Here is a 25,228-nt window from a genome sequence, read left to right as displayed (position 1 = left end):
ACCTCACTAGGTTTTGGCTCAGAGCTCACGTGCGCTCAACTTCAGCGTTTCTCCCCAAAAATGCTCGCTCGTCCTCTTCAAATGAATACAAATGACTGTTTTGATTTTGAGCTGAACAGTAAAGTATGTTATCACAGGCCTGCTTTCCTCCGCGCAAGAGAAGAGAAAACAAAAACAGATTCAAACCGGTTTCAAAAATGCTTTCCCATTATGACTGAATTGTTTTAACGTCGAGGTTGTGTGCAAGAACGATGCTGTGATTAATACGGTCAGCTCTCATCTGACAGCTTTATGAAGTGCCTCAGTTACCACCATTTCAAGAGGTCGTGGCCTCACATGTAACGCACGATCATTAGACTGATACCTTACATCGTGGAGAAATTTAGTATTGTTTCATTTTTTATTTTCTCGTAAATGATGAACATTTTATATAACAAATATATTATGCAATTGAATTCCAGCTGTTTTTTCCTCCACAAATTGCCCAAGCTGTTATGCAAACTCTTTTTATCGTTTTATAAGATGATAATGACTTTTACCTTGTTTTTAAAATCAAATAATAATAATTATATAAAGCTGAATTACACTATAATTTGTGTAGTTAAATATGAATCTTTGAGCAGAAACATTCAAGGGAAATTTTTTAAATGATCTGAAATCTAATTTTTAAGGAATTCAGACTCATTCCAGGAACATGTCAGGATTGTGTGTGTTTTTGAGGACCTTTCCTTATCCTTTCAATAATAATAATAATGTGTGTATATATATATATATATATATATATATATATATATATATATATATATATATATATATATATATACATTATTATTATTATTAAAAGGATAAGAAAAGAATATATATATATATATATATATATATATATATATATATATATATATATATATATATATATATATTCTAATATTATATATTAATATTAATATTATATCAATTTTTTACAAATTGCTGGTTTATAAGGGTGCTCCATATAATATCATTTATATATAATAAATCATGTGTTCTGCGTAGAGTATCATATTTGATACCATTATGATAAAAGAATATAAAGTTCATACTCAGAGAGAAAATAAACCGAGCCATAAAAATTGAGACAATATTTTTATGATCAAAGCTCTAGTTTTTACCGTGGGGTCAATACATAACGGACAACAATGAACAATCAAGTAAATCATTAACTATTAACAATATAAAAAAAGTATTTTTCTACATTTACATGAAGCACCAATCACAAATCATGCAATATATTGTGCACGATAATTCTCCAGCATTATTTATAAGAGGACTTAGACGTCATGTATGACAATTTATAAATATCTACAATTCATTTACACGACGGCTTACACTCTATAAAACCTGCTGCATTTCGTACGCACATTTTAATATTATCATCATTTTTCCAATATGTAGTATCCGCTCGGCCCGTCTCTGCCCAGAATGTGTCTTCAGCTAAAGTGGACTAATATAAATCTCTTGGGTTTGAGGGCCAGGCCTGACCTGTACTGTTGGCCCCCACGAGCCTTTGTTTGGCAGACGCCTCTGCTTCTCCTTTCATCCTCCCTTGAGATAAATCCCTTGATGGACCTTCTCGACTCTGGTTGAAAGTGCAGCGCAGCCGCCATACATCACAGCGGAGCTGGTCCGTTTGATGTGGGGCTGCCGTGGCCCACGGGTGGGCTGGAGATGGACTTCCTCGCAGTTCCCCTTAAAAAACTCACTCATCAATCCTAGCATCTGACCGCAGATCTCCTTCTTCTCCGGCCACCTCTGCCCTCTTGACCACGGAGAAGCAACAACAAGAACGCTCAGCACCAGGCCGGGTGGCGTTAGGGCAGAAGCAGCTATCCGTCACTCCGATCAGGCTCCTGGAAGCATATAAATCACTACTTAAATTGGTAAGGAAACTGACTGATATCACGCGACTCCTAGTCGCTCACCCAAATGAATGCATTTAAAAATAAACTTTAGTCGCATCACATGAATCACGCTTTACTCCCTGAACCCAGCTGATAAGAAAAGACTGATAGTTCTGATAAATCGCTTTCACTTTCAGTTCCACGAGATCCCGGTTATTCCAGCTTCGTGTACCTAACCGTCCGCTGTCAGAAAACCATCAGCGATATTTTTGTTTTTTTTTCCTCAAGCAATTGCCACACCGTGTGCATCATGACTCACGATAAGGTGCCAAAATCACTTGAGGGGGAGGAAACCCCACACAAACACAGGAAGTGCTGCGTTTCACACACAGGGACACAGAGTCTGAGGTCTGTGCTCTGCTCCACTGATTTTGGAATAAGATTAACCTGGCCTGGAGTTACGTTATTGTTTCTCGTGACAGAGCGGCCTGAAAAAAACCACTGTGAAAAGTTGCAATATTTTGGTGCGTTGTGAGACCAAGGAAGTAATAAAACAGCACAGAAAGTGCAAGCCATTGAGGATCTGTCATATTAGGAGCGGAAATGAAAGTGGGTCTTGTTTTAGTGACGTTTATAGTGGCTTTCCAACTTTTTTTTTGTCCTTGAAAACAATGGCCGACATGCAGATTCATGCAGGGAGAGAGAGAGAGAAAAAAAAATCACTAAGCAGCTTCTGTGGTGAAAAAGTTGCTTGCGTATTTCTTCGCTTGAGCATCTGTCGTTACCATAACATGGTTAACTCGGCATGTTAGAATAATGTCATTGACCTGAGTGCTTCTGACCGAGGAAGGTTATCAGTGGGGAAGAATTCTGACCAGATGACGGAGCGAAGGGACCACCCACCGTTATTGGAGCATGGGCGTTGTAGTCCACATTTGCATCTGCTTTATTTAAATCATGTAAATATTCCATGTAGTCACCCAGTTTACGCGAGCTCGTGAAACAGTTCGAGACAGGAGCAGCTATCTTCACGTGTGTAGCTGTGTACGTGATATAAAAACAACAGCATTCCCAAACTGCGTCCGTTTCTTTACTTAACTCCCTTCATGAACACCTACTGTAAACTAGGGAAGCAATTGAGAAAGAATTCCCGAGTATCTGTTACAAATGTCGAATGAATTATATAATATTTGATCACTGGTTTATATCACCCCCTCATTCACTTAATCACTGGAATCCAGCTCAATCGCACAACTTTCTTTTGTAAAAAAAAAAAATAATAATAATAATATGACAGTTTAGGCATCATTCTGGCGCCATCTAGTGGACGCCATGAAGAAATCATTATTTAGTCGCACATCACTTCTGGGCTTATGCACATAACCTGGTTTGCCACTAGATGGCGTAGTGATGTTGAAAATAACTTCAGTTAAAAGGACTGTCTTTAAAAAACAGTTACAGTCCATGAACGTTTCGAGATAAGAAATTGAGATATTTATATCAACTGAAAGCTTTAACGAGCTCTTTCTACTGGAAAAAGTACTGTCATCCATGCGTGTGCAAATCTGTATCGTAACAAATTGAAATCGTTGAGTTTGAGTACTTTGAATAATTTGTATTATATCAAAGTGAGAGCAAGCTATGTGTGTGTGTGTGTGTGTGTGTGTGTGTGTGTGTGTGTGTGTGTGTGTGTGTGTACTTCAGTTACTAAATCATCATAGACTGCCTACCCAGCAGGACAACCCAACTTAAAATATTAAATACGGTCTGCAATGTCATATTTAAGTATGCTAAATAGTATGTTTGCAGTGTACTTTATTTCGCATAGACGTAATACACTTTGTGATCATTTCAAAACAAACGCTTTAATTTAAAATATTTTGTTTCATTATTATTTCGACGTCTAAAACCCACTAAAGCACATCTAAAGTAGCCTATCCGATTATCATTTATTTGCTATTACATTTAAATTGAATATATTGCTAAACTGCAGCTTCATTGACACATAATGCAGTTGGAAATACGTACACGACGCACATTTTAATATTATAATTTCGTTGAGCGCGAATGCTCTTTGCAAGTCGAGGGTACGCAGGTGTGTAAAAGCACCCAAGTAAAACTCAAAAGGCTGCTTATTAAATGTTTAAAAAGTCTTAAGAAGCGTGCAAGTCTATTTCCAGCCGTTTAAAATGCTATTTGAACGCACAGTAACGATATCTAAAAGGGCATCAAGATATCGCGCTACCTCGGACTGTTCGTACCGAAAATGTTTACTTTTATGTAATTTTTAATGTCCTGTCCAAGTAGCCCAGAAGGGCGGAACAAAAATGAAGGCGAGGGGAAAACACGCAGGCTGTGTTTCAAAACGTACCGAGTCGCCTTAAGTAGACAGCGTTTTTAGCATCGACTCAATGAACTAAACCGCTCTCCGACGTGATGTCTAGAATCTGGAGCTCAATTCCAAAACCGCTACGGATGCTGCCTAGTTAGGCGGCTCGCTGTGTTTTGGAACGCCGCCTTGTTCTCATGAATCCCCATTGGTCAGACTAAAGCTCCTGCTGCCACAATACTGCACACACGTGACCCTGCTTTTCTGTACACACACGCACACACACACAGTAAAACACAGCAGGCACTTAAAAGCCAACGCCATGGCGCTTTGACCACCAATTTCACCCCATATCCAAACAAGCACCATGAACCCTCTCCGTTGACAAACACGCACTATCCCGCGGCTAATGGCGAGCGCGCTGCAGATGAAGCACTCCGGTCTGGAGCACACACGGAAGCGCGTAATAGATCCACGACGGAGACAAGCTGCGCTCTCATTCCTCAGCAACATCTCGCTGGACGGACGACCCGTGCAGGATGACGGGGAGAATCAGACCGAGGACGAGGACAGCTCCAGGACTAGACAGAGCCTGGTTTCTGCAGTGGGCCAGCAGGCATTGGCCGCGGCAGCGAACCAGGCTCTCAGCAGCGCCCGAGCTGCTGGTTTCATGGCTGGGATCACGGGTCCCAGCGCGGCCGCCTCTGCCTCTGCTGCTGCTGCTGCTGCTCCTCCTCCTCCAGCGTGCGGAGCGGATGCGGAGGGGGATGTGTGCGGCTCTCAGGTGCTCCAGTCCGTGTTCAGCTCCCCCTTTTCAGCAGTTCCGCCGGCTACGAGAGGGAGACTTCAGACGTACACTCAGGGAATCCTGCCCGTGTCCTACTCCAGGCAGTCCAGCCAGAACTACTGCTGTCTGGAGGGAGGGCAGATAGCCAACTCAGCCCTGGAACTGCAGAGATCCAGGTAACATTATGCACTGGGATGAGGACAGGTCGTTTAATTACAACAGTAATGCAGTAAGGTGCTCCACGGACTATTAACGTGCAAATCCATTTGTGTTAATCAATACTTGCTTATGCAAATATGCACCAACAAATTGAATCCTTTAAATTTAGCTCAGTTGCATTGGTATTGACGACCTAATAAAAATGGAAATCAAGTGCAATACGAAAACAAATGATTCTAGAAATGAATGAACCGTTTTTGGAAGTACTTTTAAACCAAATAATGACAAGCTGATTTTCAGAAGATTTATGATATCACCTCTCAAGTTTATTTCCACGTTATGCAGTTCATTCACATAAACTATGAATATGTTCCACATTTACTACTACAACGCGTCTGTCCAAACACATATTATTCAGTATATCAATTGCATTGAACTTTATATGCATTTATCTCATGTGAGAAGTAAACCAGTATCTATCTTTCTCTAAAATGAATGCATTTTTAGAATATTTACTAGAATTACGTTCATGCATTTTGTGGTGTAAGTGTCCAAATAGTTTTGGGGGCACCCGTCTGTGATAAATACAGTTCTTTAATATAAAATTATTACGTAAAATAGTAATTGCAAAGTACTAGCATTTAAATACTCTGATATGAAGACTATTTCCTATGGTTAAGTTAAATTTAGACAGTGCACGTAAATACTGTACATCACAATGTTTATGTGCATACACTAAATACAGTGTACTTTTTGTTCTATTGCAAAGTTGTTTCACAATATTGCTGCCGAGGTGGGACGCAGGTATATTTTTGGAGAAATACACATTATAGAAGCTGTGAAGTGAGGGATTACTTAGACTTTATTGAAATGGGAGATTAGCTGCCATTGAACTAATGGCCCCATTAGACACATTAAACACAATCCCTGAAAAAACAAATCAATAAACTCCAATCAGACTTTTCTATAGTACATCGTTCATTCATTAATATCCTAAGTGACCCGTGTTCTGAGGAGACTGCGTGTGACACAGTTTGCGTGAATGAGTTTCTCAGTTCACCCGTGCTTACCAAAACATTTTACCAAAACAACGAGTATTCAAAAGTTATCCTTACCTTTAACATCACGGTGCGTTTATTGAATCACTAATGGTTATATTTACTCGGCAAATGTTTTTAATGAATCGCTATTTTCTCATTTTCAGAACTGTTTATATACGTATTAATATGGCCAGTGTTTCGAAAGATGCCCTGTGAGGAAAAACACACAGCAGCCAGTATCTCTGAAGTACCAGGATCATATATTTAGCATGTTCGTAGTGACAACTGTGTCTAATCAGAGATGAGCAGGTGGCAACACTGAAGTATCTGCCAGGCACATTAGTTTCAGTTCCAACCAACATAACCACAACATTTCAATCTCAGCCAAACAGCCACAGCACTGGTGTCTGTTGCTCTAACTGTTGCTTTAAAGGCATGCGAAGCTCAACCAAATCTACAGTCATTAACGTTCAGGTTACAGTATCTTTTACTTTCTCTTTCTAGCATACACACACACACACACACCTTCTGCACCTGCTTTTATGTGACCATATGAACGTGCTGTAATTTGAGACAGCAAACGCCATGCCTGCAAGTTGGGTGTCCTTTGTTCAGTCGCTTTGTATTGGAGCCAGAGAGACAGCAGGGAATGTTTTTTTTTGTGACTGTAGATAGTATGCGATATTGCATTGTTTTTTTTATGGTGTATGTAAGGAAAGAGTGAACCAGACTTACAACACATTACAGAAATATTATGCACAACTGTTTTCTCATGGCAGTAACTGTTAATATCTGACCTGAAACCTAAATCTTGCTTCATTTCACAGTAATTATGTGTCCTGTTGGTTTAGTTGTGCAAGGGTCAGAAAATGTCCCAACATCTAAAAAAACTGTTTTGACTCCAGACAAATGTAATATGTCTGAATTATCCTTACTATATAGGGATAGTTTAAAATAATAAAATAAAATAACTAAAATTCAAGGTCAGATAGAAACGGCAACTTTTATTTTGAACTTTATCACTTACAGAGAATTCTGGGACACTTCAATCGTAATGCCTGTAGGTATATACGGTACATTCTGAAAAAAACACATTTAATTTCAAGATGTCTCAGTAAACTTTATTAGTGGCGAGGCTTGTACTCCAACTGATTTTGATCAACTGCACAACACGTAATTTCTCTTAACAGTGAAGAGTATAATTTTTGAGCCACCCAAAAAGAGTGGTAAAAATAATGATGGTTTTTAAACAGGTCTCCCAAAATACCCATAGTTTACAATTGGTTAAGCTAAATGGGTATTCCCACCCCAGAACTTACTATATTATTTGAGTACGTCTCCACGGGAGTCAACCTACTAAAAGCTAACTTCCACTGCAAAAAAAAAAAAAGTTAATTGGTTAATGGCAAGTTCAGTAACACAATAAATCAATTATAAATTTAAAGTTCCTTTTGACACGTCACTTTTGATGGCTGTTCCTTGAAATAACAGTTTCTTCTTAGCAGTTATGTACGTTGTGACTTTATGTTACGACATAAGTTCTTAAATTAATTTTTATTCAGATGTGGTACCAAAATGGTGCGCATGTGGAAAACTGCACCGCACTTGTGGAAAAGATACAGATTATAGTATTATAGCGTAGTATTATATATAACATAACTTGTTTTTGAAATTGCGAAAGCTAAAACGTACCTACCTTATTGTTTAAGGTGAATTTCTAGCAGCTCCAGCTGCCATTCGTACCGTCGGTTTCACCGATTCGTTTTTTATAGTCATCTCTGCACATTAAGCTCAGACAGGAGAAAGTATTTTAACATGACATACTTGAGCTTTAAACAGTGTAGGACTTGTTCTAAACGGGCAGCTGCTAGAAACAAACCCAGGTTCCAGGCAGGATGCCCAGTCTCTGCCCTGACTCCCCTCTTCCCCTTCCTCCACTCCCTGCTTCTGACCTCCACTTCCTCTCACAGACCCCCTCCTGCATGGGCTGCCACTTTCCACCAGGAAGACCAAAATCTTTAGAAGCACTGCCAAGAGCAGCCTGGGAATAGAGAGTGAGCAGTGTAATTCTGTCTCTCATGTGCTGGCACAGGCCTTACAGAACAAAATTTACACACACACACACACACACACACCCTATATGATCCTGTTCTTCAGGGCCTTCTGTTAAGTCTGCCTCGATGGGGCGGCCCAGACAAAAGCATTGTTGCAACCCTGTCAGGTCTAACCGTGTGAAGAGTCCGGTGTTATGTAATTCCTGAGCTCTAATGGGTGGCTATACATCTGCCTGGATCTTTCTAGTGCCGACTTTAATCTTGCCTCACAATTGCATGGTCCTCCAAGACAACTAAGTAGAGGGCTCAAAATATTCCAAGGGTCTGGCTGTAATTTACACTATAATACCACATTCCATTTTACTCTGGGGGAAAACGTGACTATATCGCACCATGTTGTATAAAATAAGTGTTAAACAGTTTCCATTGTGAGGATTATTGTTGGCCCTAATATACTTTAATATTAATATACTAATACCTAATATCATTTTTATCCCACTTGGTGTTACAGAACGCAATCTATTATAAGGTCCATTATGAAGTAAATTGTAGATACTAATAGCCAGGAACACAAAGCCAGGAAATAAATTCATTTATTTACATTTATTTGATGTGTCCTAAATATCATAGTTTCGCTTTTTCCACATATTTTGATATATTTTTAAGCTTTGCACCTAATTTATTCTTAACAAAACACTGACATTTCCTCCAGGCTCATTATTGGATACGTTCCATAACCATTAAAACAAGTCATGTTTTGGATGGACCGTGTCCTTTTTCCTTTGTGCTGTGCGGTTAGCTGCCATCGCTGAGTGATTATGCCGACATTTTTTTTCCCCCAGCGAAATAAATGAAATCAGGATAAGGTTTTAAACCAGAACTTAAAACCAGTATCGGATGTGGTGGGAATTGCAACCAGGCAAATTCAGGCCAAGACATGATTTAAAAAAAAAAAAAAACATGGGCTGCTGTGGCTTGTTGCTCTGTTTTTATTCGGAGAGTTTTTAGGAACACAGGACTTTTACGGGAATAGATCCCCACCGGTTACTTAAAACAATGAACGGCGGTGTTTTAAGACTTGAGGTAAAGGAAATGCTGTTGTGTAATGGCAAGCAGATGTGGCACGAATAAAGGATGGCATGCTTTTGGATTCATCGGTAGGGTGGGAAATGTGCATAAAGTGAGATTCTGCTGCTGCTACAAGTCAAACGACTAACTAAAAAAAGCTACTTAGAAAGCTACTTTTTGCATGGTGGAGGCCTGTGTGTTTTGACTATCAATGGATGACGCTTGTAATTCCTGTTATAGATAAACTGCAAAACAATAAAAGTCTTTGCTACAGCCTTGTGCATTGAAAAGCCTTTCATAAACATAAGGCATGTTGCGTATTGATGTTTTGACTGAGGTCATTTAGTTTGGTCTGGTCTTGACCATTGTTTTCTTACCGTTCCGACAGCGTAAAGTATAATCACCCAGAATACACAGCTCTGTTTTTCATTCGCTCCTCTAGGATCAAAGATTCAGACAACTTTTGGAACCGAGACGAGCGTTTTGAGGTTTCGATTCCTTCCCGTAAGAGCAAAATTCAACAATGTGCCGTTTTTAATGAAAGAACACAATGAGGCCAGAAACGCGTAAGAGAAGTTTTACTTCGAAAGGAAACCATATAATAGCCCTATACCACAGCAGTGTATGAATCGGGATGTAGACACTAGTACAGCACCCTCTTTCAGCAAACCAAGAAAGGAGAGTAGTTCTGTTTTGTTTAGAATTTGGTTCTGACACTTTTTGGAACACAACACCGCATGAAATCAAGCTTTTCTAGCTTGAAGCATTGCATTCTAGTATTACCATGGAGTATGTTTTGGGCCAAGATGTTTGTCAGGAATGACACAAAACTAACAGTGGTTCAGTTACGCTGCATGGAAGCATATTTTAAGATCGTCTTGTAGAATAAAGTTAGGGTGTTGATGTAGGCAGCCTGTGCTGGATTTGGTGCTCTCTGGTGTTATATTATAAGTCAGGTGTGGAGGCCTGGGCTTATGGCCTTGTTTAGTTGTTTCCTGGGACTTAAATGTCATGTCATGAGTTGATGCTCACTTTAATAAAATATATAGATGCAGATAGGATCTTACGATTGCCTATGGCTACCCATTTACCCAAACAGAGCAACTTTTTTTGTCTTATCACTTATTCAGTTTACTTATATAAACTGTTATTTTAATGCCAAATTGATATTTAATGTCATTCTTGTGATTGCATTTGATTTTGTTGTCTTTCAGTCAAGAGACATCATTGTGTTTCTGCTAATTTGTTTGATCTACTACTTCTAGAAAGTGTTCAGCCCAAGGACCCGGCAAATAAACGCACTCATATCCAGATTTCAGTAAATTATACATTTCAGTGTGAATTTGGCCTCAAAGTACAACCTCTCTCGTTCCAGGATTGTTTTGGAGCAGCCCAAGCTGTATTTTTCTAAATCACCCAGCCACTGCATAAGCATATGATATGCAAACTACATCTCTTTGTTAAGGAAAACTAGTGTCACGCTAATGGTGGTAGTAGTTTTGATGGATGATTATTGTTATCAAGGTAAAGGCCTTTACAATGACGTAAAACAGTCGTTCCTTAAATGCTTCATTATGCGTAAACTGTGTTCTTGGCAAACTGATTGCTATAGCATTGTATTTTGCATGGACATTTCTGTATTCTCAAAATGCATATCCTGCGAGTGTGTTCACTTTTTGTTTAACTCTCTATCATACTGTTTAAAGCTTCAAAGAATCGCTGTATCACTGTTTCCACAAAAATAAGCAGCAAAACTGTTGAAACGTTGAAATGTTTCTTGAGAAGCAAATCAGCATGTTGGTATGGTTTCTAAAGGATTATTTGAGTAATGGCTGCTGAAATTTCACGGGAATAAATTACATATTAAGCACTTTGAACATACTTAAATGAAAAAACAATATTTTAAATTGTAATAATATTTCACTGTTTTGCTCTATTTCTGATTAAAAGTCTGTTTTTTTTTTGGCCACTTTTACCTTTTTGCTTTCTTAGTTGGACACTTAATATTTGTTACTAATATTAATTTGACCGCACAGACAATTGTATTGGATGATGAGTGTTCTATGGATTTGTCTCCAGAGCTTCTTTAAAGGTGTATTAAGCTCATTCCATAACTGAAGAACTTTACACAGTTATTAAACCAGACTCAATCAGCAATAAACTGATTTCAGCCGAATAATGACTGTCTGTCCAGAGCTTCTTTACAGCAGAACTGAGTACCGTTTAAATCACCGAATCGTTATTTAAGTTTTAGAAAGCACTATAAAAATAAAGGTGACTCGACATGAATGGGAAGAGCTTGAATGAACAGTGTACTTTGCAGTGGTCACACTCTTATCAGGTGTCTGTTATTGGTCTGGTTTCAGAGCTTATTTGGCAGGAACGCAAGCATTCTTCAGCCCACGTTTCCACAGATACAGGTCTTTGCAACAAGGCCATGCTTGACCTGCTTTTCAGCGCCGCTCTCTGCTTTTGAAAAGCAAATATGAAGAACTTCAGCTCAGAGTGTGTGAGCTTTAAGGGAAAAAACCGCTTATGATAACGTCTCGAAATAGAAACAAATGTTGCTTATGAGGCTTTTTCTCAGCCTCCCCGGTGTGTTGTACCTTATCAGCAGACTAATAGATGTTCGTTATTACCTCAGCTTGTGAGAAGGAATGTGTTATGTGAAAGTGTAACGGAAATCTCTGCTGGAGCCACGACTTATCCTCTTACAGGGGCTTGTTTCTGGAACATTCTGTGTGTGTGATCTCATATTACATCAAGAAAATAACAAAGTCGGAACGCTTGTGCTGCAACAGGTTTGGTGTCGATGGGAAACTTTAACCTGAATTTGAAGTAATGCTCTAAAGCACACAGTGCAGTGCACTCAATCAAGCTTTGTTTGGCAACGTGCTAAATCATCATAAGTTGGTTGTATGTTTGACTCAATAGGTGGCGTGTGAAATTCTGTAGTTGCTATTTTCGTGCATAAGCCTATTGTGTGGTTAAAAACTAGTGAAATGATTCATTGTTGAGTAAGTGTGTTGGTCATGGCACATGCAAGATTGGCGTCTGAGTCTTGCTTGCAACATTAAAAATAAGCTCATTTACACATCTTTATTTCGTTTAAGGGATATATAAATATATGAACTTAATGCTATGAATTCATGACTGCGGTTTTATTAAACGGAGCACTAGAAAATCTTACCCTATTGTTGTTCATTTGCAGGCGGCGACTAATATCCCAGCGTTCCTCACTGGAGACTCTGGAGGATATTGAGGAGAATGCCCCTCTACGAAGGTATTGTAATTGTTTTCCCTTAAAACCTTTCAACGGCCAGAGGCGATACTTGGTGGGTTAAGTGTGTGATTCTGACAGATTGCGATAAATCATTGCTCGGGTAACCCATCTAACTGTTCTTTCAGTTGACGTTATGGAAATCTTTTTACTTGAAAAGTGATGTATTAAAAGCATTTTTATATTTTAGCGCCGTTCTGGAGGATTTTGCGCATTTATGTTTAACTCAATTGTTGTATTTATTCTTTAACAAGACTCAGACATATTCTGATTTAGCAAAGGTGCTTCAAGTTAGTCACACTAGAATAAAGCTGTAAATAAATAAATTGTTAAGAGCAAGAAACAATAGCAGTAAGTGTAAGGAAAAGCACCTAAGGTCAGAAGTCACGTAAAAAAAAAATTTTTATAGCATTTTTAACAATACACAAATGTTTCACAGCAGCTTTACAGAAAATCAGGTTAATGTTAAGAATAGTATCTTGTGCGCAAAACATCTCCTTAAAATACTTTAAAACAAGGCTAAACCTAGTACCACTGATGCTTGGAAATGTTTATCTTCCGACATTTTTTGCTTTGTAAAATTATTAACTGATTTATGTCTGTTGTCCCCTTCCCTGGATGTTTTTTTGTTAATCTAAAGTTGATCACAAAAAAAAAAAGAATAGAGTTTTAATGCTTATATCAAGCAGATTAGCTGGGATTTGCTCTGTGTAGCCTGAAGGATATCGGTATTTATTTTTCTGATGGACGGTGTTGATGCTGCTTTTTTTTTTTATCTAGATGCCGGACTTTATCTGGTTCACCCCGACCAAAGAGTTTTAAGAAGGTCCATTTCATCAAAAACATAAGACAGCATGACATGCGCAATGGAAGGTATGTTCACAGATACCCAGCGGCCCACACGCACACATCTCACAGAGAACAGCACCCACACATCAAGTGTTTCACAAAAAGACTCCCCCTGAATTTTTTTTGAAATTTGCTACATTATTTCCCTTTTTAATAAACATTTTCCCTGGAAACGAATAATTATCATTGCAACCATCGTATATTTCTTCCTATAAGGTCATGCCATTTCGATATAATACTTTATCAATATATAACACGTTAACAAGACCACTTGAAGTTGCAGAACCCGGAAAAGAAAAGGATGTTTTTCGCTATCCGGGTGTTTATCAGTGTGTGTGCGTGTGCGTGTGTGATTATTTTTATCTCTGACTCTCAGGTCTTTTTAAATTGGTAGTCGAAGCAGACACTGTCTAAAACTCAAACGTTTGGGGAATGTTGTTTGTTTTTGTTTCGTTTTTTTTTTTTTTCGTTTATGATTGATTATAGAGTGCCCTTTTGTCTGAATTGGATTTCGAAGGGGTTTGTTGGAGGAGGACGTGACCTGCTTCGCTTTTTCCTTTGAGAAAATCCATAAAATAAAGACATTTGCAGCCTTCCAAAGAAGTCACTTTCGTTTTGTAAAGCTAACTGCTGCAGTGTTTGCGTGTCAGAGAGCTTTGTTTTTTTTTTTTTTTGGTTGTACTTTGATCCAACATATTTTTTTAGTTTGTGCTTTAGATCAGCAGTCGATGGACTTCTGAAGGAAATACAAGAACTTGAAAAGCCTTGGCAGAATATTAGGTTCTTAAATCCTTTGTTTCTAAACACGTTCAGTTCTCAGTGGTCTCAATCAGCTTTCGGTTCACTTCAAAGTTCGTTTTTACAAGCAGTTTGCCTTTCTCTGTGTTTTCCTCTGATCTTTGCTGCATATGCATTCAGATACATTCCTGCATTATATATGACATGCTATTTCATAGCAAGTTATTTATTGTGTATCTCTTCATCTTTGCCTGTGGACCTGACCTCTGTATTGATAGAGTTCACTTCAATTAGTTCATGTATCATTTTGTCTTTATAGGATAGTCCTTATCAGTGGCAGAAGATCCTTCTATAGTGTTTTTTCTGTCCTGCCCTATCGAGATTGTAGCCAAACAGGGTATGTATTCTTCAGCATGCAAATCTTCTTTTCATTATCATCCTTTTTATCCCTTCACTTTCGAGTCTTTTTTTTTTTTTTTTTTTTTCCTGGCCATTATCAGTGGGTCCAAACACGCACATTCTGTATCATCCTTCTAAGTAATCTTCTAAAAATCATATTTTACGTAAAGTATATACACTGAAATTTGTTTAATCTGTTATTTGCATTCAGTCGCTTTTACTCTGTATGCACAGATCGCTTGTTATACGTTTTATATCCCGCGTAGCTCTCCTGAGGTTTTGGTAGCACGTGTGCAGCTTCATTTCGGAGAGACTGACCAACAAGCTCGGGCATGCTTTGCATAGACCTCACCCTTGACTTTACCGCTTTTTTCTTTCCCGAAAAAGTCTTTTTAATGGCTGGATCTGCAGCTATACGGCTTTTTTTTTCTAATTTAACAAAAAACTTGAACTTTCTAACGGGATGTTTATCTTGCCTACACATTGGCATTGCCTGCTTTCACATTATTTAAAGCTGAAGCTTATAATTTATTCCGTAATCTGTTTTAATATGCAGAGACAACTGTAAGTAAGCCATATGTACTTTTAATTTATTAATAAATTATTATGTGTTATTATTATTTATCTGATGGAGCTTTCAGACACTTAATAACCTACAACTCAAACAATGGTGTAAATTTAAGGGTGAAAAACATTTATTATTTTTTAACCTTCCATTTAGTGATGCTTATAGAAATTACCTGCTTCAGCTTTAACATAGTTTTTGCTTTTTACGGTTGAGGCTTTTACTTAAATTTGAGTAAAAATCAATTTAAACAGTTCAGCTTGCTTTGGGAATAAGATTGGAGACTCTTTGTTGGGTTGCTGTTTTTTTTAGTGATAGAAAAGCGAAGGAATATCAATCATTGGACTTATTAGTGTCTGAGATGAGGATACCGGTTTTTTGCATTATTCTATTTGCTACTGGAAAAATGTTAATATTAATAGTTTAACAGAAACAACATGTAAATAATAAGATCCAGAACATAAAAGTGCATATTAACTGGACAAAGGGCAATGCTAAATCTAAATGGCTCAAATGTTAAGGCATTTTATGGCTACACTTGCATTTATAGAGGTACCATAGAAAGCTGATAAAAGTCTCGTAGAGATAAAAGCTCTGTATTATTAATATCTGGTATATTCATAAATACAGACTAAAAGAGAAAACGCGTTAGTTTGTACATTATTTGCCTTCCTCACTAGGCGTTTTATTGGCTTACATGAATGTCAAAAATACTTTTTTGGTTAATCTGATTTTTTATACAAAGGGTTAACACGGTGAAATCTGATTTGGACGTTTTCAGTAGAATGTTGGTCAGCTTGCTTAAGTGATTGATTAAATTTGTCCTTGAAATGCTGAACGCTGCTTGGTTTTATGAGATTTTGACCTCTTTGCGTATAGCATTATATAACTTAGTCCGCTTAGTTATGCATTCAGTACGATGAATGGCTCGTGGCAAAATTCAGCATGTTTTATTCCATTGACGTTTTGGCTCGGCTGATTGAAGCAAAGTGCACAGTATTGACAGAGCAATCTAAGCGGGGTCGTCCTGGATAGAGTGGCAAGTTTACGGACATGTTCTGCTTGCATCAGCGCCACCAGCGGCCGAAGAGTGTCAGATGCTAATCCGCTAACAAACTAAAACACGCGCAAGGTTTATGTCAGCAAACTGAAGAAACTAGTCAGGAGAGCTGATAATTAGCTATGAGATTTACACACAGAGTTGCTGTGGACTCCTGAAAATCTGGTTTAGTTTTTTTTAAATATTCATGTGAAAACTCTCAAGGGCATCTGTTCCTATTAGCTCTTGCCTAATGCTTTTCCATTCACCAAGCTGTTTGAAGGGCTCCTGTGCACATTGCCTATAACTGCCCTCTATTCTCCTGGGATCTGAGATTATTGATGCGTCACTAGACATCTCACAAATACTCTGTGCTAAAGCTAAGTTCCGTCTGCTGTCTACTAATGAGACTGCTTTTAAGCCTGCACACGAATAAGGTAGCCATGCTGTAACTAATTCATCTGGAGCCAAATAAAAGTTTTTTTATTTACATTTTTTTTTACTCCAGTGTTCATTTTTGTGTTTTGTTTCTCAACCCTAACCTTTAAATTAAACTATGCTGCAAACTAATTCTGATGTTATTGGAATTCATTGAAATTGCAGCAATGAGAAAACCCGTTAAATGACTAAAAGCATTAACAGTTTAGACACTTAGCTATGAGAAGGTAACTAAAAGAATACTGTTAGATTTATCTGATTGATGTTTAAAACGTTGTGGACGTTTTTTTTAATACTTCAGCTTGTGTTTATATTATTGCAGCAAGCTGGCAATGCAACATTTCTCATTTAAGTTGTTTTTCGTCATTAAATATTTAATTTTATTTCAGTTGATGTTTATTTTTATTCAAATAATGCTATATATATATAGCTGTCGTAGTCGATAACAACCCTTGTAATGTGAATCAAACCTGTCATAATGCTCATTTAATACAGCTGAGATGCAGTCTTAAAAAACATCTCACATTCCTGTCATTTTTTGCTATAAATTAAAGAGATTCTTCTTGTCGTGTGAGAGATTTGATTTATTTTTATTATTCCTGGACCCTGAATATAACCTATATGCGCTATGTTAGCCATCCATCTATTCACCTTGATTCTTGGGGCATATTAATATTGCATTATTGTATTATATATTTTTTTGTACTGTGTTTGTTTGATGTTGTACCACGTAACTTTACGATGCATTATTTATACATACATTTAACTGAGTAAATAATCTTTTAAAATAACGTTCGTAAGTGTAGATAAATAATAACCGAAACGATGTTTGACATAAGAATTTGGTTTGTACAGTATTTGGGTTTTTTTTTTCTCCCTTCCTCTTAAATGTCAAATTGTTCTTAAGCTGAATTAAAAATAAAATAGCCAAGCATTGAGCGCAGCAGGTTACGGCGGCAAATGGTGTAGCAGCAGGTTAAGTATGTTTGCCAGTACAGACTGCTGTCTATGGAGGGGACTCTGAGATGTTCTCTTGCCCCAGCAGGGATGTGAAGGCAGAAAGCGGACGCCAGCGACACCCCTCGGGTGGCATGAGTGCCAAGGAGATGGTGATCGGCCTGGAGGGCGTCGAGTTGGGTGCAGACGGCAAGGTGAGTGCAAAGATATTTTCCTTTTTTTGCAATCTCTGTTTTCACCTGCCTTTCTGTTGGCCGATAGAAAGTCTCGAGTGTTTGACTACAGTTTCTGTAAATGCGTACGCAGACCGTGTCATACACGCAGTTCCTGTATCCAACCAATGTCCTGGGTCGTCGAAACACCATCGACTCCACGTCGTCTTTCTCTCAGTCCCGCAATGCCAGCCACCGCAGCCTCAGTCTGGCACGTGCCAACAGTAACCAGAGCAGCCTTGATACCGGTGCGTCTGCCAACAACTTGTCATGGCTCTTTCATTTTGCCTCAATCTCTCTAATACGTCCCGACAAGGGGCCGCTTGTTTGGTTTTAATGAGCATTTTGGTAAGACCTCTGTTTAATAATGCGTTATTTATGAAGCAGCCTTGAGCAAGGTCATAAACTTCTTGATACAAAGTGTATCATACGGTTTCTTCTCTAAATTTAGAACTGTATTTATTAAGCAGTATCTTTGCAAAAAAAATGTTTTTCATTGCATTCCAGTTCATCTCAATCAAACCGCAGTTGGGTGATTTACTTTGGTATAAAATAATAAAAAATACTAGCTAAGTAACATGCTAGCTAACTAACTAACTAACTAACTAACTAAACATTTAAAAAAGCTATCTGCTTTTGCATAGAAACTCTTCATTTGCTTTGAGTATTATGTGATCTTCGCCCATGTAAAATCTCTTTTCTCATAGGCAATGAACTGGGAGATTTCAGGGAGTACGACCCCAATCTTCTGGATGACCCTCAATGGCCATGTGGAAAGCACAAAAGAGTGCTTATCTTTCCTTCGTACATGGTGAGATATCACATAGCACAACGCAAATCCTGACTGATTCACATGTGATTTGTGTCAGCTGTGCATATTTAGTTGGAAATGCTCTTTTGTAAGGTCTTTAGAAGTTTTGATGCCAAGGACCATCAAACCTATTTCCAAAAAAAAAAAAAAATATATATATATATATATATATATATATATATATATATATATATATATATATATATATATATATATATATATATTATATATATATATATATTATATTATATGCTATATTATATTTAATTTATATTTATAATTTATGCTGTTTAGTAAAGAAAAATTTATTACATTACTGTTTAGTAAAGCCAAAGTGAATTATTAAAATATTTACTTGACATTCAGTTAATACTTTTTATAAAAGTATTTTTGATGTCTTTCTCATTTTTACGAAAATAATGTATAAACTTAAACAGAAACGTTTTAGTTTTAAAATTTTACACATATTATTTACTAGGTTTTTTACATAAACATGTGAAAGCCTTAAAATGCACTTTTTTTTTTTTTACATTTTCTTTATTTTAGATGTTTAAAATTAATTGGACTACATAAAAAATAGAGACAAATGTATAGAAATATTGGTAACGCTTTACAATAAGGTGTAATTTGTTAACATTAATTTATTAATGTACATAAAGGGACAATAAACAATACATTACAATATTGACCTTTATTAACGTTGGATCATAAAACTGAGAAAATGTGGTCTTTTAATGTGAATTTGATGTGAAATATTTACAGTAACACTTTAAAATAGGAAACACTTATGCATTATTAACTATGACTTTTCCCTCAAATAAATTCCCAATTTGCTGTTTATTAATAGTTAGTAAGATAATTAAATTTTAAAGATTAGGGATGTAGAATAGGGTCGTGTGGAATAAGGCATTAATATGTGCTTAATTACTACTAATAAATGTCTAATATTCTAATATGCATGCTAATAAGCACCTAGTTAAGAGACCGTAAAGTATTACCGTAAGTTCATATCGGGATGGCTGACTTTTGACCGTAGCATTTGCTATCTTAACAGATCTGAGCTGGGTTTGAGACAGCTGAGATCTTAATCCAAACTAGAACCACACATGAGATGATCCCGGTCGGGTTTTTGAGAGAGAAAAATCCGAGAAGCAGGAGGGCTATAGAGATACAATAGAGATTTTCTTTTTTTTAAAAATAAAAGCCAGTTCATGTTACGTGTGACTTTTATTGTTTACTGTTACAGACACATTTACAGTGTGAACTTGAGTCCCTAGTTGTCAGTTAATTAGTAATGAACGTTATGTAGCAGAAATACCAGACTGGTGACCTTGAAAAAATGCTTGTCTTACTTCCAAACACTGGAAGAAACACTATGCCTTTGTTTATCTTCATGTTTTTTTTTTTCTTCTGCTGTATCCTCTTTGTTTCTGTTGTTGGCAATTGTACTTTTTGCAAATAGCAGCTAGCGTCTGAAGCTGATTTTATCGCGCTTACATAACAGAAAACTATGTTCATTTCCTTTTGGGCTCTGTTTTTGTTTTTGTATTGTGTAGTAGACATGTACTTGAACTCAAAAACTCAGACGCTTCAAGGAGACGGCCTTCCCCTTCCTTCTGTTGGTTATTTAATGCTTGTAACAATCGCTATTGTGTCCCATGAGGGAAAGCTACCAGCAAGAATGTATAAAAGGAATTGACTTGCAGTTTCCATACACATCATTTCAGGATAAAAGAACAAGGCCCCGGACGGCTGTGTTATTATCTCATATGCAATAATAAACAGTCATTATTTCAATTCCGCGACTGTATTTGATGAATTGGGAAGTTATGGTTATCGCAAGCATTGAAGTGTAACTCTAGGAGCTCGACCGAGGCTGGCCAAGAATAACGCTTGTTTTGAATCTGCAAACTGCTTCCAGAACAAATCCAGCCCCTATGCTTTGAAACCGGGCAAATGTTTCTGTGACCCTGTGGAAAACCCTGTGCTCGTGTGCGTGTTTGACAGCCAGTCTTAATGATTATCAACACTTTTTTTTTTTTTTTTTCCAGACCACAGTGATCGAGTACGTCAAACCCTCTGATCTAAAGAAGGACATGAATGAAACTTTCAAGGAGAAGTTTCCTCACATTCGTCTAACACTGAGCAAGATCAGAAGGTAAGAATGCTGTTTCATGTTGGTTTCATGTTGTTTCATGTTTAAAGGCAAGTACTGCAATTGGCAGTGATGTGCACAAAACCAAAAAACAGCACATTTTTTCACAACCAAGTAGCATTTAGAGTCTTCTAGTTAAAATAAATAAATAAATAAATAATAATAATAAATATATATATATGTGTGTGTGTGTAAAATTATTATTTTTTTTGTGGTACATTTTGGAAATTCAAACAATGGCTTTTTTTAATATGGTGTGAAGTTAATTCTAAAAATATTTCAAGTCATACATGAAATATTTATTTTTTCAATGTTTGAATAAACCTGTCAAATAAATGTAATTAATTCAATAAATTAATTAATTAAATAATATCTCAGCACTGTTTTTTTAAGTAGGACAAAACAACATTCTAAACGTGTTTGTGTTTTAAAATACTTTTAAATGATTTTGCAGATCACACAAATACTACATAATTTCCACATATTCTACAGCACCTGAAACAACCAAATGTGATTCGCATTGTTCGCCAATCCCTGGAAAGCAGTGAAGAAATAAAATAATTACGTTATTCATTTAGAATTTAATCCTTAACACAAGTCTTTAATGCTTTGCAGAGGTAAGTTCGGTTGTAATTTGGAATCGAACCAAACCGGTGGCCAAATTATTCACATGCTGCGAGTGTGAATACCAAAAATATTTTGCCAGCCAAACAAAGCAGATTGAGATTTATAAACCTCTTGATTCCTTATGAGCTGCTAAGAAGAAAGAGTAGAATGAACTGGGTGTTATCAAGGGTTTCAGCAAATTTGTTTTGCGCTATATAGTACAAGAGCTTGTGACAATCCTTTTCTAAATATTTACAGTATCGTAGCATGTGAGTAACCCGAGTACTGATGTGCGTGGCCTTTTGTGTTGTGTTGTAGCCTGAAGAGAGAGATCCGTAAACTAGCTCAGGAGGAGAGCGGCTATGAGGAGTCAACGGTGGCCATGGCCTTCGTTTACTTTGAGAAGCTGGTGCTTCAGGGTAAACTCAACAAACAGAACCGCAAACTCTGCGCGGGGGCCTGCGTCCTCCTCGCAGCCAAGATCGGAGGAGACTTAAAGAAACACGAAGTCAAGCTTCTGATTGATGTGAGTTTATCTTTGCACACTGTCCCTTTCAGCTCCTCACCTGATGGTCCCAGCTACTAAACAGATGTTATTTTCTCAAGAATCCTTAAGATTGATGTTTTGTTTCTGAATAACAGACAGGGTTATAATGGCACATCTGGGACTGAAAATAGACCAAATGAGCGGTCTTTAAATCTCATGTATTTTTTAGCGTTTCTGTGTTGCGTAACGAAGGGCTTTGATTGCTGTTATGTAACTCTTGATCTCTTTCTCTTCAGAAACTGGAGGAGAGGTTTAGGGTGAACCGTCGAGAGCTGATAGCCTTCGAGTTCCCCGTCCTCGTGGCTCTGGAGTTCAACCTGCATCTTCCAGAGCACGAAGTCATGCCCCATTATAGACGCCTTCTGCAAAACTCCTAGCGACAGCCCCATCAGGGGAGAGTCCTCCTTCTCTCCTGATCTTCTCATCCCAGAAACCCCCTATGCACCTCGCCAACGTCCACTATCATCTCCAGATGTTGGAATAAAGACACTATTCCACTGTTCTCTTTTCAGCCAAAGCGACAACTCTATATTGAACGTTTGTTTCCACTCCAAGAAGCTACTTTCTAAAGGGAGTACCTTTTCCTGGACTGTTGATTTCTCAGTGTACTGAGGACGTTTTAAAGTGTTCGTTTGCTTCCTACTTACAGGGTCGTAAGGAATAGCAAAAATTCTGTCATCGTTTGCTCAACCTCACTATTACTATTTTTTTCCATTGAAACACAAAAGGAGAACTTTTGAAGAATCTTTACGTTGCTCTTTACATTGTCACTTTTTACTGCTCCGAAAACACACCATAAAATTCTTCTGAAGCCATACGATAGCTTTTTTGTTACTATAATTGCCAAGCGGCGGTTCACCCCCAAAAATGTAATAATTCCAAACGTGTATAACGTTATAAGTTTTTGTCTATAATGAAAGCTGCCCAAGAAATACGAACGAACGTCAAAATTGTGTCAGGCAGGTTTAGAACGAGTATATGGTGACAGAATTTTCATTTGCGTAAAACATCCCTTTGATCGTTGTTTACCGAAAACCTCCCCCTTTCACCAAAATACAGACATTTTCTTTGCTTTCTTTGAAAAAGCAACGGCGTATCGGTTAGAACACGAGTCAAAACGAGTCGAGGGTGAACAAATCATGACAGAACTTTTATTGTTTTTTCTTCGACAAAAGTTATGGCCAAGTATGGACCGTCTGACTTCGCGTCCTTTTTACAGTATTCCCGTATTTTTCCGCTCTTCTTCATATTTCCTTAATCCCAAAGTTTGACACTTCTGCCAAATCGGACTAATTTCGCTGCACTCGATCAGTCTCGGTTGAAAGCCTTAAAAGGAAAAAAAATAGTCGACTGATCCTGAACTCTGACAAGTATGTGACTGTTCCTTATGTACGACAAGTGCACTTTTCGGGTCTCGTGAATGGCAGACCTTTACGGCGTCTGCAGAAGCTGCAGGCGGAGGGGTTTTCATCTCATTTCTCATTTAAATTCATTTCAGCCAGCAGTCCCTCTGTTAGCGTAACCACCGAGCGAAAATATTTAGCGGACACAGCTGTGGTGGGACTTTTATACAGTTCTTAAGGGGTACATTTACGTATCCTTGTCATTTTTTTTTTTACCCTTGTGTGATGACTTTGACAGTTTAGTGGTGTGGCTTGCTGCACTCATGGATATTGTGGTCGTGCTCTATGTTAGAGTGGATTCTGAGCACATTCGTAGTGCTACACTGTATGAAGCAACATCGGGTCATACCGCTGATAATCAATGCTATTTTGCCTAAGTAGGCTCAACAGCGGCGGGAATAAAATCTGTATGACTAATACGCTACGGTGTTGACTAATGCATGTACACCAAAGCAGTGTTAAACTTTGCGTTTGACTTGTAAACGCTTCTTTTTGAGAATACGTTTTGATTTGATGATTGTTTTAAATCCGTTTCCTCTGAACCAGATATTTTCTATCACCATCGGTGGTACAGAATTGTGTGCAAGCTGAATTTTATCTCACAGCACACAGACCGTGTTACTTCATTCATAATCCCGTTGAAGTGTGTAACGTTCACTATGCACTACTCGATTTCACACATCGGTTATAAGCAACTGTTAGAGATCGTCGCGAAACTAAATCAGTTGTAGAAGAGCAATGGCGAACTTGCATTTAACCGTTTAACTCTGAAATAAATAATGCCTAGAATGTGAAGACTTACGAAAGAAGATTTGGCCTTGTGAAATGCACTTTAGGATTTGTTAGCAAGTGACTGGGACGCCCCAAAAAAAAAAAAAAAAACAGATGAAACATTTGTACAATGCAGATACAGTTGTGTAAATATGCTGCTTTGCTTGTTCAATAAAAAGCTACATTTTGAAAATGCGTCATCATTGGATATTTGATTTTATGTACGTTTTTAGCTTTTAAGAGTTTCTAGTTTTTGTGTGCACCTTTGTGATATGAATTATTTTGCCAAATTAAGAGAAATATCTATCCTTCGATCCTTTAACAGTAACTACAACGTTTTTTTTCATGTAATTCAAACACTTTATTTAAAAGTATTTTAACCTCAACAAACTGGGGTGATGTTTTTTTTTATAATTATGAATGCTTTTTGGCTTCTGCGTTTTTGCTTATACAAGCTATATAATTTAATTCTTTGTAATCACAGCAAGGTAATTAAATAAATGATTTAATTCATCATTAAAAGCTGTACTAATAAAGGGAAAAAATTATGTGCTAAATGTTCTAAAAAATCCGAAAATAGGCGGTAAACCGTGAAAAACGATTGTGGGTACATTTCTGTTTAACAGGAAATGCTTCGTAACTTCATTCTTCGTTTCTGACTGAATGTTGAAACAAACTTTAGAGAAGTTTGCCCAACACCCATTTTGGCTATTTTAACATTTATATAGACACTCTCAGCTTACATCATCTCCTTCAGTGGCTCTCTCTCTCCCCTACAATTTAAAGAGAACAATAGGTTATAGTCCATTATCTTACCGTTTCTACAGTATCTCAAAAAAAGAACTACCACAATGTCTTCAATTTAAGCTCCCATAGCTCTTTCTTACTAGGGACCATAAATGATTATTTGCTTTATTAGTCCGCAGTTGCTTTTATCCAAACGGCTCACAGAATATATTTTAGCCAACTTGACTTACTGAAGCTAATTTTAATTGTCAAACCTTAACTTTGATCCCGTCAAGAATGGTCTTACGCCAATATCTACAGATAACAACATCCACTCCACACTTTCTAAATACGACTTAATGCTCAACAGAAGAAAGCTGTTGCGTTCTTGTAAGTCATGCTCCACAACGCAGAAGAT

General features: G+C 37.5%; 1 protein-coding gene across 2 annotated transcripts; it reads left to right on the top strand.

Annotated features, from left to right (window-relative positions):
* Window positions 1-1,720: 1,720 nt before the first annotated feature.
* Window positions 1,721-24,277, top strand: cables1 (Cdk5 and Abl enzyme substrate 1). Of its 2 annotated transcripts, XM_043260901.1 has the most exons (10): window positions 1,722-5,169; window positions 12,526-12,597; window positions 13,375-13,467; window positions 14,501-14,578; window positions 17,668-17,773; window positions 17,886-18,039; window positions 18,499-18,602; window positions 20,654-20,760; window positions 21,682-21,889; window positions 22,147-24,277. In XM_043260901.1, exons 1-10 carry the CDS (start codon window positions 4,616-4,618, stop codon window positions 22,285-22,287), a joined length of 1,617 nt encoding a protein of 538 aa, XP_043116836.1. In that variant the 5' UTR covers window positions 1,722-4,615; the 3' UTR covers window positions 22,288-24,277. The 2 variants fall into 2 exon arrangements, with proteins under 2 accessions (XP_043116838.1, XP_043116836.1); XM_043260903.1 differs by lacking the exon at window positions 14,501-14,578 and having other exon boundaries at window positions 1,721-5,169.
* The last annotated feature ends 951 nt before the right edge of the window (window positions 24,278-25,228 follow it).

Source organism: Puntigrus tetrazona, chromosome 16 (genome assembly GCF_018831695.1).
Source record: "Puntigrus tetrazona isolate hp1 chromosome 16, ASM1883169v1, whole genome shotgun sequence".
Classification (NCBI taxonomy): Eukaryota; Metazoa; Chordata; class Actinopteri; order Cypriniformes; family Cyprinidae; genus Puntigrus; species Puntigrus tetrazona.
Note: the sequence above shows the minus strand (reverse complement) of the source record. Positions and strands in the feature narration are given on the sequence as shown.

Bases quoted from the DNA above. Each gene is read 5' to 3' on its own strand.
- cables1 (XM_043260901.1), top strand. From the start codon at position 4,616: ATGGCGAGCGCGCTGCAGATGAAGCACTCCGGTCTGGAGCACACACGG. The intron at 12,598-13,374 runs GTATTGTAATTG...TTTTTTATCTAG, and splicing joins GAGAATGCCCCTCTACGAAG to ATGCCGGACTTTATCTGGTT. The intron at 17,774-17,885 runs GTGAGTGCAAAG...ATGCGTACGCAG, and splicing joins AGTTGGGTGCAGACGGCAAG to ACCGTGTCATACACGCAGTT.